This window comes from Stomoxys calcitrans, chromosome 3 (assembly GCF_963082655.1).
Source record: "Stomoxys calcitrans chromosome 3, idStoCalc2.1, whole genome shotgun sequence".
NCBI lineage: Eukaryota > Metazoa > Arthropoda > Insecta > Diptera > Muscidae > Stomoxys > Stomoxys calcitrans.
The window spans coordinates 88,895,676-88,912,558 of NC_081554.1; the positions used below are offsets into that span (position 1 = coordinate 88,895,676).

General features: G+C 39.8%; 1 protein-coding gene across 2 annotated transcripts in view; it reads right to left on the reverse strand.

Annotated features, from left to right (window-relative positions):
• The window catches only part of LOC106085942 (polypeptide N-acetylgalactosaminyltransferase 2), a 401,345-nt gene that overhangs the window by 25,071 nt on the left and 359,391 nt on the right, over nt 1–16,883 (reverse strand). For both annotated transcript variants that reach the window (XM_013250428.2, XM_013250427.2), the window contains exon 3: nt 8,364–8,863. In XM_013250428.2, the coding sequence (XP_013105882.2) occupies nt 8,364–8,863 (500 nt within the window). The remainder of the gene's footprint in view (nt 1–8,363; nt 8,864–16,883) is intronic.

Sequence of the window (16,883 nt, forward strand, 5' to 3'; positions counted from 1 at the left end):
GAATTTTATATAAAAGAGATACTTTTCATACACAAAGTGCTGGTGTCTGGAAGCCGCAAAAGCCGGCAAGGACATAGGAAATGCTCCAATGTCTCATCATCTTCCCCACATTTGCTACATATGCTATCACTTGCCTCACAGATTTTGCATAAGTGATAAGTGAGCATGTGTCCTGGTATGATACTGAAAGTTGTACTGACCTCCTGCTAACTCCCTTTCAATAATAGCCTCGTCTTCTCACAATCCGGATCTCCCCATAGGATTTTTGATTTTCGTAGCCCTACCGAACGTTGCGTTCGTAGCGCATGCCCTTAACTCGGACTGCGTCGACCCGAAGGGCTTCGGGTTAACCAAGTGTATTGATGGCAGTCCTCTTGCCTTCACTGCCATATCGTCTGCTTTCTAATTCCCCCTTACTCCGCTATGACTCGGCACTCAATCGATGCGGATTGTTCCATCCTCAGAGAATGCGTTATTCTCCTTATTACACTCCAAGACTGCTCGTGACCAGTATTGCCGCTCAAGAAAATAATTTCTTACCAAAATTTAAGAAAAATTGTACCAAACACGAGGAAAACCTAACAAATGTTCTACAAGCCAAAAATGCGCTATATGCTTTTATATCCACCACCAAAGGGTTGTATATTTTGCTACTCCATTCGCAACACAACGCATTATACTTTACAACCTAAGATCGTCATTATAGCCTAAGATGGCCTAAATCTTGACTTAGTTCCCTTTAAACCCATCTCCAGATAAGAAATCTTGAATTCATAAAATTCGTATTTTTGCCCCGAATTCAATGAGCAACTGTACCGAGTTTGGAAAAAGTGATCTCCCGTTCAGAAATGCGCTTTTACTACCCATTTTCGACGTTACAGTGAGTTGCATGTACCCCACAACATCTGGATCCAGTCTGACCATATTTGTATGCAGATTGAAGGCATTGAACACACAAAAGTCGCATTTCTTACCCAGAATTTACTAAATTTGGAGAGATCCCGTAACACTTGTACCAGTTACAGTCAATATCAGAACTTAACAAAAACACAGAAACGACATAAAGTGCAATGATTTTGGGTTATCCCGGCGGTTTTTTCTGTAATTAACTTGGTATTCATATGTTGGGAAAGCCTACCAAAAATTGAGGTCGGCCTACCAACCTACCAAGAGAATAAAAACCTACCAATGTTGGTAGGAACCTATCAAAAACAGCAACTCTGCTCGCCCTCGCGTGAATACCACACCATCTCACATATTCCGTGAACGCCCGAATCTCTGCCTGCAGGATCATATTATGGTCAGGCAGTCGAAAACAGATCTCAGTGGCCCTCGAGGGCCACTCTGTCCTCCAGCTTGATTCAGCTGTATAGCACGATCTCCCAGATGGCAATACCAAAGTTCTGTCAATGCAAGACTGTGCTTCTGGCAGTCTTGTCTCGTACTCGACGTCAAGTGTGATCTCAGTTATCCGCCCCGATCTCTGCCTGCAGGCTCATATTATGGTCAGACAGTCGAAAACAGATCTCAGTGCTTGGGTTCTCAATAAAGACCTCCAGGGCCACTCTGTCCTCCAGCTTTGATCCACCTGTATAGCACGATCTTTCAGATTACAATATCAGAGTTCCGCCAATGTACGACTGTGCCACTGGCTGTATTGTTCCGCCCTCGACCTTAAGTGTGATCTCAGGTATGCGATCGGAAAACTCTTCTAATCCACCCGGCTTTCCTATCGTCGCCTCTATTATATCACGATGGTATGACCTGTTCCTATCCTTTATCCATTCTCCCCTCGTAGTGGCTAGTGGACGTCGTCCTCATCGCTCCCCCTATTCCAAGACAACGTGTTCTCTAAACCTGTTGTATTATCCGTCGGTTATACTTTTTCTTCATCACAATGAACTAAACTGGGGCATAAGTAAGTATTGGTTTAATCACGCTAGTGTAGAGCCAGTGAACTATTCTCGTATTCAAGCCGCATTTCGTCTACATAGTGCCCAACATCTGTAAGCCTTCTCAGTATGCTCCTGAATATGAAACTTCCAATTTAGATTATTGTCCAAGATCACTCCGAAGCATTTAACCTTGTCAGATATCGAAATCGTTCTATTGAGGAAACGTGGCGCGTCAAATTGGCCCATCTTCGTCTTTCTCGTGAACAGGCATATTTCAGTCTTTTCTGGGTTTTCATTGAGACCCCCTGGTCTAACCCAGTCGTATGCCATCTGCAAGACCCTTTCGGCCCTGCTGCATAGCTGAATCGGATCCTTACCTTTTAGAGGTATTACAACATCGTCTGCGTAGCAGACGGGTTCAAATCCCCCTCAGTCAGCATTGGTAATAGGTCATTTATGGTGGTCACTCATAGGAGTGGCGATAAAATACCCCCCTGTGGCGTGCCCTGTGCCACTTTCTCCATTATGTTTATGTCATGGGACACACAATTTATCCACCTGTGCCTTAGCATATGGTTTATCCAGTCTCTAAGGACCCGGTCCACCCGGTACTGGTCTAGGGATTGGATCAATGTGTCGGTCCGCACATTGTTAAAAGCCCCCTCGGTGTCAATGCATACCACCATGTGTACGTCTTAGCATCGAAGCGTTCTTCTATTACATGCAACACGGCGAGCTCTTTTTCAGAATTTTAGAAGTGTTGTGGTCGTCAGATGATCTGATTCTCTTTTCAGCTTCCGTAGAATTGCCTGGAATGTTAGTTCCATCCCTTCCAGCATCCTGCCTTTCCGCCCGATTGGACTGCTGGTACATATTCTTTGTCCCATTTGTCGTGCACCGGATTGCTTCCTCGGTCTTTTTATTTAGCGATGACTTTTCATTCACACAATCGATGTCTGGATCGGAAACAGCACCTTTACTTTAAGGCTGGGGGGTGCATCTCTCTGGTTTATTCGTCTCTTCCTCATTAAATAATCTGACGACTGGTTGTGAGCATGAGGCATTACTTTCGACTACTGCTGCCAAGGCACCTACGCCGTTCCTAAAGGCCATAATTTTCGATTTGCTCATCTACATATTACAATATTCTTCCAGGTTATGAATCATACTTGGTAAAATTTTTAGTTCTTCAGTCATGACGACAATGTTATCCGTATACATAAGAGTTCGAATATTTCTTTCCCGTATCAAAATACCGCTTTCAAGGTATTCGTGGGTATTGGTACACAAATATTTGGTAAGGCAAAGGTAAGAAGAAACCCCATACAAATTTCTACACCTTATGCAATACTGCAGCCCAGTGTTAATCATCCAAAGCATAAATCCCATTATGTTTTTTTGGGGGAGGTATTGTAGAATCTTGAACAACAGCAGCAGATTGGAATAGATAACATCATCAATTTCATTTCATGGGACTCCAATGGAGCAGTAAATAACCATCTCTCATGCAACAGATGGAACAATAGGGAAAAGAAAAATTAAATCATTGGTTATCATTTATCAGGCGAAAGCAAGATTAGGGGGATAAGCCAAATGGCCAAAATGTCTTTTTGAATGTTTAGTTTTACTTATGGTGATTATTAGAAAATAAAGACTTCTAGAGAATGGTTTGATTGATAATGTTTGCTATTCGGAATACCTAATAAAGCAACACGAAAGGCAAAACAATTTCATGGATGCTGAACAAGATTATTGAACAGGTAATCTTTTATCAAATATCTCAACTTAATAAAGCTTTCATCACATTCAAATGTACTACAGATATTTTCTATATAAAAATTTTAAATAAGTTTGCACTATTATATGAAACATATACACCGACACTATATTGGGCGATAGCCTTACATATGAACCGGTTTTGAGGGTTTGAGATAGTCATTTGTGAGGAGCGATATCTAAATCTGAATCAATTTCAATGATTTTCGTCAATAATCTCAACAAACTATTTCATGCCATATTCAGTGAGGATTGGTTGACAAATGTACACATTTATGGAATACTAGTTCAAATAGGACGAAAATATACATAAATCGGAGCTGTATCCAAATCTTAAATGTTTTGTTTTACTTTCAAAAAATCACCAAATTATTGCAGTATTATTCAAAATCGAACGAAAATATATATAGGAGCTACATCTAAATCAGAACCGATTCCGAAGAATATCCATAAATATTGTGGTAGTTTTATCAGAAAGAATTGCCCAGTGGTAAAGGGAAAAATAGTGGAAATAAGTCGGCCATTTGTGAACGGATAAAGATATCCAGTCTTAGCGCAAAATTTCGGAACCCTACATTTTTTCTTCTTTATACACACTACCGAAGGATGGGGGTTCATACGACCACCGTTAACGATATATGATGTAGTTTAATGTTAAAATATCAAAATGTTGGCCTGGTGTTGTTCAACTATTTCTCAATAAATCCGTCAACTTTTGAACCCACCACCGAAGGATGGGGGTATATTCACTTTGTTATTCCGTTTGCAACACATCGAAATATCCAATTCCGACTTTAAAAGGCATATATAATCTTGATCGTAAAAATCTAAAACGATCTAGACATGTCCGTCTGTCTGTCTCCGTTCACTTTAAAGGTAATAAGCAATTTCGTATCTTTTGGTACCAATATATATGACGTGTGAAACTTACTTAGTCAGCCAACATAAATTTTTAGTGGAATCGACATGTTAAATTTCAGAGCTATGGTTCAATTCGTAAAGAAACTATGAAATGGTATCAAATACGGTACTAAACGTACATTCCTTCCGTTTCCATTACTATTTTTTATATTTTTTCTTTCTACCCCTTTATTTCGGAACAACAATCATGTAAGTCAAATTTCGAAGTTCTAGCTCTACCCGCTCGCGCTATGCAAAGTTTGCTTATTTCGTACCTTTTAATACCCACCACCGAAGGATGGGAGTATATTCATTTTGTCATTCCGTGTGCAAGACATCGAAATATCCATTTCCGACCCTACAAAGTATATATATTCTTGATCAGCGTAAAAATCAAAGACAAAAAAAAAATCTAGACATATCCGTCCGTCTGTTCGTCTGTCTATTGAAATCAGTTTGCACAGATTCTTTTTTTGTCCATAAGCAGGTAAAGTTCAAAGATGGGCTATACGGACTATATTTTGATATAGCCCCCATATAGACCGATCCGCGGATTTAGGGTCTTAGGCCCATAAAGGCCACATTTATTATCCGATTTTGCTGAAATTTGGGACAGTGAGTTGTGTTAGGCCCTTCGACATCCCCCTTCAATTTGACTCAGATCGGTCCAGTTTTGAATTTAGCTGCCATATAGAACGATCTCTCGATTTAATGTTTTGGGCCCATAAAAGGCGCATTTATTGTCCAATGTTCCCGAAATTTGGGACAGACAGTGACTTATGTTAGGCTTTTCAACATCCATGTTGTATATGGTTCAGATCGGTTTATTTTTAGATATAGCTACTAAAAAGACCAATATTTTGTTATACACAATTGAACAATGACTTGTTCTTATTAGTGTTTTGTCCAAGTCGGAACATATTTCGATATAACTGCTATGGGACATAAGGTATTCGATTTCCACCTAATTTTGATGAATGATGGTTTACATATATACCCGAGGTGGTGGATATCCAAAGTTCGGCCTGGCCGAACTTAACGGCTTTTTACTTGTTTGGTACTTTTTTGTTTATAAATGTTCTAAAACTCAAAGCTCTAGCCCAATTAACAAACAAGGTAACAAAATGTACCAATTTTGGTACTAAACTTACCATTTTTCCCACTTCCGGTACTATTTTTGGCAAATTTTTGTCACCAAATCTTTTCTTTTTGTCCTTAAATCCTTAATTTAAGCCCAAAATTATAATTCTAGCCCCATCAGTTCGCCCTGGGTAAAAAGTCACTATTTCACACTCTTTAGTACCTAAATGTACGAATATCACAAAACCCCATCTTATCACGCGCCTACGACCCAGGACCAACATTCGTGCTGAATTTCATGACTCTAGATTTAGCCTTTTGGGCTGGGCTTTAATCAGTCAGTCAATCACTCGTCTCTTTCATATATAGAGATAAAATTTCATCAAAATTGTACAACGATCAGGCGTAATGGGTTAAATTTTTTTCTTTAACCATTTTTATAGAAAAAATTTTAGGAAAATATTGTTTGGGATAGATAAGCATAGTAAAAAGATTTTAGAAATATGTATGCAAAATTTAAATTTTGGTTTTCAAAAATAATCTCGAGGTTATGTTGTTTTTAGAGAGTTCTTCGCTGAAAGCTAGTCCTTAAAAAAATTCACTAACATTTTTTTTTATAAAAATTTTGTCTTCAGAACAATTGTAAAGAAATTTTGTTTTAGGTTCGGCCAATGCTGAAGTTTTGTCATAACAGAATATTACGCAGAAATTTTGTGACTAGAAAAATATTATTAAATTTTTTTTGGAAAAAAATTTGGTTTTTGCTTGGAATTTTATTACAATTTTGTCCCTAAGAAAAAACATTTTAAGGCAACCTTCACCTCAGCTAAATGTTGTCTTTGTAGAATATTATTTATATGAAATTTTGTCATAATAAAAATTGTAATGAAATATTTGTTTAGAATAAATTTAATTTGAATTTTTTCTTCACTAAAAATTGCGATTCCATTTGTTTAAGCCAAGCCAGGGATCCGCATGCCAAAATGGTGGGGCTTTAATCCCTACGCGAGAAATTTCCATTGATGTTGAAGAACTGCCTTCTGACGTCGACATATTCCTCAATGCGTTTTTGGGCACAAAAAGTTGATATACGTATTCAAACAGTTGTCGGGGGTCACCAAATTTGTGGCGGCTAGCAGAGAAACCCACAAAAATAGAACGCACCACAATTATTTTTTATAAAAAGGAACTATTTTAATGTTTATTTTACGAAGTTTAAAAGATGACTCAAAAAAATTTCAAATGTGATGTCACATATGTATATAAGACAAAAAATCAAGGCCTCTTGGTTACAATAAGCAAAAGAAAATAACAAAATTAACATGAACAGAACAGAATAAAAAGAAAACAATTAAAGGTAAAAATCATAGCCTACTTAAAAATAAAATGTACAATTTCATGTATTGGAGTTTAAAGTAAATTTTGCAACAGGCAATGCCAACTATGTTAAGAAATACTTTGGTAATTGAGGTGTCACCACAAGGTGTTACATACGGCATGACTACATAAGTATACTCCCATCCTATGGTGGTGGGTATAAAAACGGTGTCCCTAATTATATGACCATCACATCGGTGAGGTTGGGGAGCACGGGGGCACCTCGGTTAGTAGTCGCTTCACACGGAGACCTTGGGTCCATTGTCTTCACCATAGAAGATAGTAGAAGAGAAGAAGACAAAAAAACAAAATTAACACATTGGACAAGAAGAAAAATCTCATCATCTAGAGTATGATTCGGTCAGCCAAATCAGTCCTCTACAGAACTTAAGAATAACAAGGGCGCTAAGAGATTGTAGGGAATGCAAGTTCGGAAAAAGGTGTTCACCCATTATCCTATGTCTTCTCTCGCAATTACGGGACAGTGACACAAAAGGTGCTCGACAGTCTCCAACTTCTCCTTGTCACCGCACATTCTGCAGAAGTCCGCCCCTCCCTTCACTCAGAGCGACATCAAAGACCTGACGCTGCAATGACCATTCAGGATTCCCATAAGAAGTCCTAAGTCATGCTTGGTCAGCCACAAGATAAGAGACGTCCGGTTTTGGGAAACTCTCAACCACATGGCTTTGGACACCCTACAATATACGACGCTAGCCCACGCTTTATTCGCGCAGTAATCGTAGAAGGCGTCCATCCTACCAAGTAGCTCGCATATTGGAGGTCTCACTGATTCCATAGCTTGATGGTTTGGGACCCAGCAGAACCTGACAGCCATTCCCATGGTTCGAAGAAGCTCTTTGCATCCTCTAACCAGTTTCGATCTCACTCCAGAGCCTTCAGCGCCGCCTAACGCCCGGTAAGGGCGGGGTGCCCCCATGACCACCACTTTATGTGTTTTAGAATATTGCGATTTTTCACGAAGGTATTTGTTTTCACACTACTACCCTCATCTACAATACATACAGGTCAGCTACTTTTGCGATCGCTGCCCTCCTGCGTTCCATTTAGGTCGTCGTGTCGGCATGGGTTGTCGTTAACCATTCGCTGTTATATTTCCTATTTTGCCAATTGGGATCAAAAGGAAAAAAATTGAGGGTATACTTGAAAAAAGAAAATCTCCTTTATAACGTTCGACAATCTAATGAATACATTGTATGTTATGGCCTCATATGAATGTGTGCCTTATTTCCATATTCTCGTATTGAAAAAAATAACAACATGGATATTGGTAAACTGAAAAATAAAAAAAAAAAAATCCTATATTCAACTTACATGGGATGTCTGGTATCGGGTATTTCTCGATTGCTGGGTAAGGCATCACTTGCCTCTTGGTTGAACCGATTGCGTATGTATGGGTCTTCTCCGGTCCTCAACGCACCGCCACGTATATAACCAGCCTCATCAAAGTACTCCCAATCTCCACCGCCACCACCACCTCCAGCAGCACCATTTGGTGATGCTGCCAATCCGCTGGGTATGATGACACGCGACGTTTCCTCCTGAGGTGCTAACCCATTTAGACTTAAACCACCCGTACGTGATTGTAGCAGCCCGCCAGGATCAACGCTGGCTTGGATGACATTCGTATGCAGGCTGTTTGAGTTTTGTTGTTGGGCAAAGTGAGGCATCTGGTGTTGTTCCTGCTGTGCAGCAGATAATTGTTGCTGTTGTTGTTGGTGCTGCTGCTGTTGCCTCAAGGCCGAGGCTGAGGGCACCGACTCATCCTGGTATTGTTGCATAGCCTCGCGTAACCTTAGAGCACGATTTTCCACCTGAAATACAAACAAAAGATGGGGAAAAGCGTATCATGAAAATATGCATGTAGTTGAGAGAACAAACGATACACCGAAATGGCCGTCTAAAGAAACCACATATTTGACATCCCACCAACTCGTTCATGGCTCAGTGAAATGAAAGTGGATTTAATGAAGCATATTCGTATGTATAATGACGTAATAATAATCGTTGTATAACAAGACATGCGATAGCTTAAAATGTCCTGATTTTGCAGGGTTGAAAGGGTTATAAAGCAAGCCAAAACTAACTATAAAGATTGTAACATAGCCTTTAGTATGGATCAACGAGTGAATGAGGAAGCAAATCTTGTCTAGCTCTTGTTCTTAAAAATATACCCAAAGCCTATATGGTCTTATGTGGCCGCTAGGTGTCAATTATGTAGTGGAAATATCTTCTATTAAGAGTTAAATTGTAGCTCCGATTCGTTCTATCAAAACGATATATTTTTTTTGTCAAATACCAGCTCAGCCTACATTGTTAATGTGATAACCCTGTGATAACCCTTTTTACCATATACTCGTATTGCGACAAGGACCATATTTACATAGCTGAGTGCAGCCCTAAGATATTTATTTTTGTTCATTACATTAACATTCACTATATAAAGAGAATATGCAAGTTTTAAGTTTGTTCTTTCTTCAAAAATATTGTTTATTTTAGAAACATGAATTTCAATGAATTTCTATAGAATTTGTTCGCAAAGTGTCTTATTCAAATCTGTAGGAAATCACTTGTGTTTACTGTACACATATCGTTTATTTTATAAATATGAAGATATGAAGAAAATATCCTGGGGTACTCTAAGCAAATATTTACGTTACAACATTCTTACTGTGTAGCTCAGAGTTTAAAAGAAAATATGCATCGCACTGATTTTCGTAATGGCAGCACAGAAATGTAAGAGTGGATGTTAGCGTTTTTTAAGGAAGGACAAATTTTATTAATTTTGGACGAGCTGAACTTTTGGATGCCCACCACATTTTCCTACAATGTTATGTTGTCATCAAATCGAAGGTTTAGAGCAGGGATACGGAGCGGACGGAGTGGAGCGGAGCAACTCTATTTTTGCCGGAGCGAGAGCGAAGCGGGAGCGGTTTCCAATCTCAAAATCCGCTCCAAAGTAAAAAACTTAAATACAAACTATTTTAGTTAACCAACTTGTTGAAATTTTGGCGAATTGCAACAAAAATTTAATTTTACGAAGTAAAAGTAATATCGTAAATCGTTTTCGAAAACTTATTAGAGAATCGATTTCTAGGAATTTTAATCAAGTAGGAGTACTAGGTTCGTTCGCGCCGAATCTTGTATGCAATCCACCATGGCTATTATTTGTCAAGTTCTTTGCATGGTTTCTCTTTACTGGTAGCAATATAAAAGGATCAAGAAATTTAAAAGGATTCTTGATCGTCTTGACATTCTACGTCGATAAAGCCATATTTGTCCGTCCGTCCATCTGTGGAATGTGGTCGAACGCTTAATAGCCACTCGAAATTTTGCATAGATATTTTCTATAGGTGTAGGTCGTTGGGGATTGCAAATGAGTCATATCGGCTCAGATTTGAATACAGCTCCCATATAAAGTGGACTTTCGAATTGAATTCTTGAGCTCCTGAAAACTGCAATTATTATTTGATTGGGATGAAATTTTGCACGTTATGTTCTTTTGTGACTTCCTACGACTGCTGGTGCAAATCGGTGTACAAGTATAACCTGAAATAGCTCCCACATAAACCGATCTCCATCTGGCATCTGGAGCCCCTATAAGTGGCAATTATTATCCGACTGGTGTGAAATTTCGCACATGGAGTTCCCTTATGACATGCAACAATCGTTAGTAGCATGATCCGAATTGGTGTATAACCAGATATAGATCCAATATAAATCGATTTCCCGATATGACATTTTGAGCCCATAGAAGCCGCAATTTTTACTTGATTGGGCTGAAATTCCAACAAACTTGATCAGTACGGTTCAAATCGGTGTAAAGTCTAATATAAGGTTAGGTTTAGGTAAGGTTTAAGTGGCAGTCTGCCATCAGACTCACATAGACGTTTCGTCCATTGTGATACCACAGAACAGAAAAAGAAAAATGCCTTCTAGTTCCCACCGTGTAACCAACCAGATCGCTTTAAAAAGCCCAATAACTTGCGAATGTTCACATCCGCAAAATCAGATAGGTTCTCAAAGAAATGAGAACTGTTCTGAATTTCAGCGAAATCGGGTAATAAATGCGCCGTTTATGTGATTAAGCTCTAAAACGGATGATCGATCTATATGACAGCTTTATTGAAATATTGTCCGATCTGGACCATATGTGGGTTGGATGTACGGAATCTTAAAGTTCCTCACTGTTTCAAATTTCAACAAAATTGGAGAATAAATGCGCCTTTTATAGTCTTTAGATCCTTAGTATGAAGATTCTTCTCTACGGAAGCTATATCTAAATATAGCCCGATCTTGACCATTTTCGGGAGGAGAAGGAAAGGGAACTTTCCTTGTGGTGGGCCTTGACCAACTTCCATGACAAGATTGCCTAAGACTAAGGGCACGACGTTCTACGCGTCCAAAAATATATTTTTCAAAATTGAAAATAATAGGATAGGCAAAGATCGTTATATTGAAACATAAGGCAGAGCAGGAACAGGAGTCTCAATACAGCCTAACGAACAGGGAGCCGACGATGAGTTCATCACCGTCTTTCTCAAGATTCGGTAGACTAGGATATGCAAAGATCCTTATACTAAAACATCAGGCATTGCGGGGACGAGAGACTCAACACAAACTATCGAACAGAAAATCGACGATGGCACCATCACCGATTTCCTTAAGATTCGGAAGACTAGGATAGACAAGGATGCTAATACTGAGACATAAGGGGGAGCAGTGCCAGGAAACTCACTGTAGCCCATCGAACAGGGAGCAGATGGTAAGACGATCGCCCACTTCCAAAAAGCTAATTAACTCAAGATTTGAAAGACTAGTATAGGCAAAGATCCTAATACTAAAACATCAGGCATTGCAGTGACAGGAAACTCGATGTAGTCTAACGAACAGGAAGCCGATAATGAGATCATCACCCACTGCCAAGAAGCACATTTATATTGGGTTGCCCAAAAAGTAATTGCGGATTGTTTAAAAGAAAGTAAATGCATTTTTAATAAAACTTAGAATGAACTTTAATCAAATATACTTTTTTTACACTTTTTTTCTAAAGCAAGCTAAAAGTAACAGCTGATAACTGACAGAAGAAAGAATGCAATTACAGAGTCACAAGCTGTGAAAAAATTTGTCAACGCCGACTATATGAAAAATCCGCAATTACATTTTGGGCAACCCAATATTTATCGATTAAGGTAATCCAGCTAAACCACCACCGGAGCGAAACGGCAACACACGCTCTGATGGAAACCAGCAAGTGCAGGATTTAAATAGCCTAAATTGATGAGCCATGAACGACACAGAACAAAGTTTCTGGACAGCACCATATCAACTACCAATTATTCTATGCTCACACTGGAACTCAGCCGAGGAACTGCTTTATTTGTCAGAAAAATTTAAATATATATATTTTTTTTCGACATCGGATGCAACAGTGCTGAGAGAGGGAGACGGTGGAGCATACCTGGCATCATTTTATCTGCCTTTCGATTCTTCGACACCGCCACCCACATCGAAGCTGGAACGGCTTGTGAAGAAGCAAAACAGACAGAAAATTAATTATTAGGGAGCAATGCGAACTATCACCACATTTCGTGGGGTAGTACCAACATTAACGGACCAAGCCCAGGCAGAAATCTTGAATTCTAACGACCTAATAACACTTAATATGGGTAACAACGCATCCTTTATTAATAGGATTATGGAGGTGGTTTTAGATATGACTACAAGTTTGGAAAATCGAATCGATGAGGTTTAGGATTGCAGCGTCCGCATGGAACACTGCTTCTCTGACCTTCGCTACATTACATTCAGAATAGCAAAGCCGCTGAATCCGCACTACTCATAATATCAATAACTGGTCTCCATTCAACTGTTACTAAATAGGAAATGTAGTATTTAGTTAGTTCTCCATTCTATTTAGTTAGTTCTAATTCTTCGTTTCAAATCTGGTATTATGTCCGCACCTAATTGCTCGAGCATGTAAGCTGTACAACCCGGCAATGGCATAGCAAATGCTCCTTCACACTATCACTTGCCGCAGTTATGCTGCATTCCTCGGCCCTAAGTTGGTTCAAGTCCCTACCATAATGGCGGTAGGGACTTGGTATAGGGAATTCTCAAACGAATTCCTACACACGCTTAAATTTGCCGCACCTAATCTACATAACTGCGTTCGTAGTTCTATATGTCCCGCAATGATACGGAAAGCCATACTTATCTTCTTCTTTTTTCTTCCCTCAGCATCAGTCTCGACTTCTTACGTTTCCTATTTCTCTCTTCCACTCAAAAACCCTTTGTTACCTTGCCATCCTAATGGTTAATGCCCTAATGGCTAGTTTACCGTCTGTAAACATGTTCAAATTCGTTAAAACCATACAACCTTACGCATTCGTTTAATTGACTGGATCTCCGCATGCAGGGCTGTTATATGGTCAGGCAGTCGGTTATATAACAAAGTTCTTGGGTACACAATGTAGACTCTCAAGCCTACTTTGTCTTCTAACTTTGATCCAACTGAGTAGCATGAACTTCCAGATGCCGATACCTTAGTTATCCAGGTTTCCTATCGTCGCGATGACTTGCTCTATCCTCTATCCACTCTCAAATTGCCTTAGATCTCATGGGCGGAGTGGCTGTCTCATACCGTATCTGTATGTCCATTAGCCCGATATCTAAAATAGCCTCCCTTGACCATGGAACTCATTTTCCCTACTGTGCCCGGCAACATGTTCTGTGAGCCTGTTGTATTATTCGTATTTTGCTCTATTTCCCTCCGGAGTCCACTACTACACTACTGAGACGAAATTAAGTATGGATCTAATCACTCCTCTGTAGAGTCAATTGTCTATCCTCGGATTGAGTTCCCATTTTCTGCCTACGGCCCATCTTCATAGTGTCCAACATTTGTCAGCCTTCTCAGTACACCCTTCGATGTGGCTTTTCCAGTTCAGTTTCCATTCCAATTTATTTCACTTTGTCGCATATTGGAATCTTTCTGTTTAGGAAACATTGCGCCTTCCTCGTAAACTAGCTGATATTAGTCTTCCCTCCTACCTCCTACCACTTGGAGGTTTTATAACATAGTCTACATAGCAGACGGGTTAAAACTCCTCTTTATTCAGGATCTGTAATAGGTTACTTATTGTGGTCATTCATGGGAGTACCGATGGTTCATCCCGTCTATGCATATGGCCTATTCCGTCTATAAGGATCCGGTCCACTCGGTACTGGATCAGTGTGGCGCTCCTCACAATGTAAAAAGCCCTCTCGATGTCAATGAATTCCGCCAATCTGTACATCTCAACATCGAAGGATTCTTCTAGATATAGCGACCATGTAATGAACACGTCCGTATATGCATATCGCTTGCTATGCATATACTATTTAGGGGTGTTTTCGGGGCTAGGTGGTCCCCTAGACCCTTGGTCCTGATAAAATATCTTCTCTCAAATACCATTTATTTAAACCACATATTTGCATTGTTTTAAGGAGAGTTTATGAGAGGATGAGACTTCCCCCAAACATTTGGTCCCAAAATTGGTTATCAAATTCGTATATTTCATTTGAGCCATATTTTGGCATGGTCGGTACATTTTTACTCTTTGGGGGGTGTTTTGGGGAATGGGCGGTCCCACATTTGGATATTCGTATTCTACTCCCCAATACCTCTTATTTGAGCCCACATTGACATGGTAGGTAAATATGTTCGATTAAGGGGTGTTTTGGGGAGTGGGGTGGTCCCCAAATATCTCGCCCTGAAAATATCAGCATCGTGCTCTATTCTCATATATCTATATATCATTGGCCTCGAAATTTTATATCATCTCCCTTTTTGCAAAAGTCAGCAAATATGTCCGGTTTGGGGTATGGGCCCTAAAAACTATCAATATCGAGCTCTACTGTTTTGAGGACCCAAATTGTCTTGGTGAACAAATACGTCCTATTTGGGGGTTGTAATGGTGGTGGGACATTCCATAGGGAGTTGGTCCCTAATGTTGATATCAGATTCATGGTCTTCTGCCAAATACCTTTCATTTGAGCCCCATATTTCCAAAGTTGGCAAACATGAACGGCTTGGGGGGTGTTTTCGGGCATGAGGTGGCCACTAAGTGACTTGGCCGTGAAAATATATATCAGATTCGTGTTCTACCCTTAAATATGGTGTTATGGGGGTGGAGTGGCCCCATAGACACTTTTTCCCGAATATTGATATCAAATTCGTGCTTTACTCCCAAAGACCTTTCATTTGAGCCTCATATTGCTATGGTCGTAAATTTTCTTCTTTGAGGGATGTTTTTGGGGAGGGGCGGCCCCTCTAACATTTGGTCACACATCTGGATATCAGACTCGTATTCTACACTCAAAGACCTTTTATTTAAGCCTTATATTGTCATGGTCAGTAAACAAGTCCTGTTTGGGGGTTTTTTGGGGAAGGGGTGTACCCCCAGAAACTTGGTCCCACATTTGGATATCAGATTCGTATTGTACTCGCAATTATCTTTCATTTGAGTCCCACATTGCCATGGTCGGTAAATATGTCCGATTAAGGGGAGTTTCGGGGGTTGGGGTGGTCCCCCGAACACTTGGTCCGACAGTTGAATGAATGATACGTTTTTTAACCTTAATTACCTTTTACTTGAGTCCCATATTGTGGTGATTGGTCTATATATATATATATATTTGGCAGGTTTTGAGGGTGGGGCGGCCCCCTAGGTACCCCATCCGAAATGTGGATACCAAATTTTTGTTTGTAGGTTACTATAAGAGAGCACACAAAATTTCTTGAATCGCACCACCCATTTCCGAGATCTGGCGTTTCTGAGAATTAGGGTAAAGGGAAGGCTCAGCCCCCCTTCAGATATCAAAAAATGTACTACCCTATTTTCACCACGACATCGTTATGAAGCATTAGTGAAAATTTCAAGGAAAATCGTATCATACGTTTTTTAGTCTCTAAGGAACACACAAACAAACACAAATTGATTTTTATTCCCACCACCAAAGGATAGGGCTATATTTTGACATTCCGTTTGCGATGTGGCCAACACATCGAAATATCCTTTTCTGACCCTATAATGTATATATATTCTTGATCAGTGTAAAAATCTAAGACGATCTAGCCATGTCCGTCCATCTGTCTGATGAGATCACGCTACAGTCTTCAAAAATAGAGATATTGAGCTAAAACTTTGCACAGATTCTTTTTTTTTTCATAAGCAGGTTAAGTTCGAAGATGGGCTATATCGGACTATATCTTCATATAGGCCCCATATAGACCGATCTCTCGATTTAGAGTCTTAGGCCAATAATAGCCACATTTATTATTCGATTTTGAGTTGCGTTAAGCCCTTCGACATCCTTCCTCAATTTGGCCTAGATCGGTCCAGATTGGGATATAGCTGCCATATAGACCGATAACTTGATTTAAGGGTTTGGACCCATAAAAGGCTCATTTATTGTCCGATGCCGCCGTAATTTGGGACAGTGAGTTGTGTTAGGCCCATCGACATCCCTCTGCAAGTTGGCACAAATCGGTCCAGATTTGGATATAGCTGCCATATAGACCGATCCGCCGATTAAGGGTCTTGATCCCATAAAAGTCAAATTTTTAACCCGATTTAAATGAAATTTGACACAGTGACTTATGTTAAGCTTTTCGATATCCGTGTCGTATATGGTTCAGATCGGTTTTTATACCCTCCACCAAAGGATGGGGGTAAACTAATTTCGTCATTCTGTTTATAACACCTCGAAATATGCGCCTGAGACCCCATAAAGTGTATATATTCTTGATCGTCATGTCATTTTAAGTCGTTCTAGCCATGTCCGTCCGTC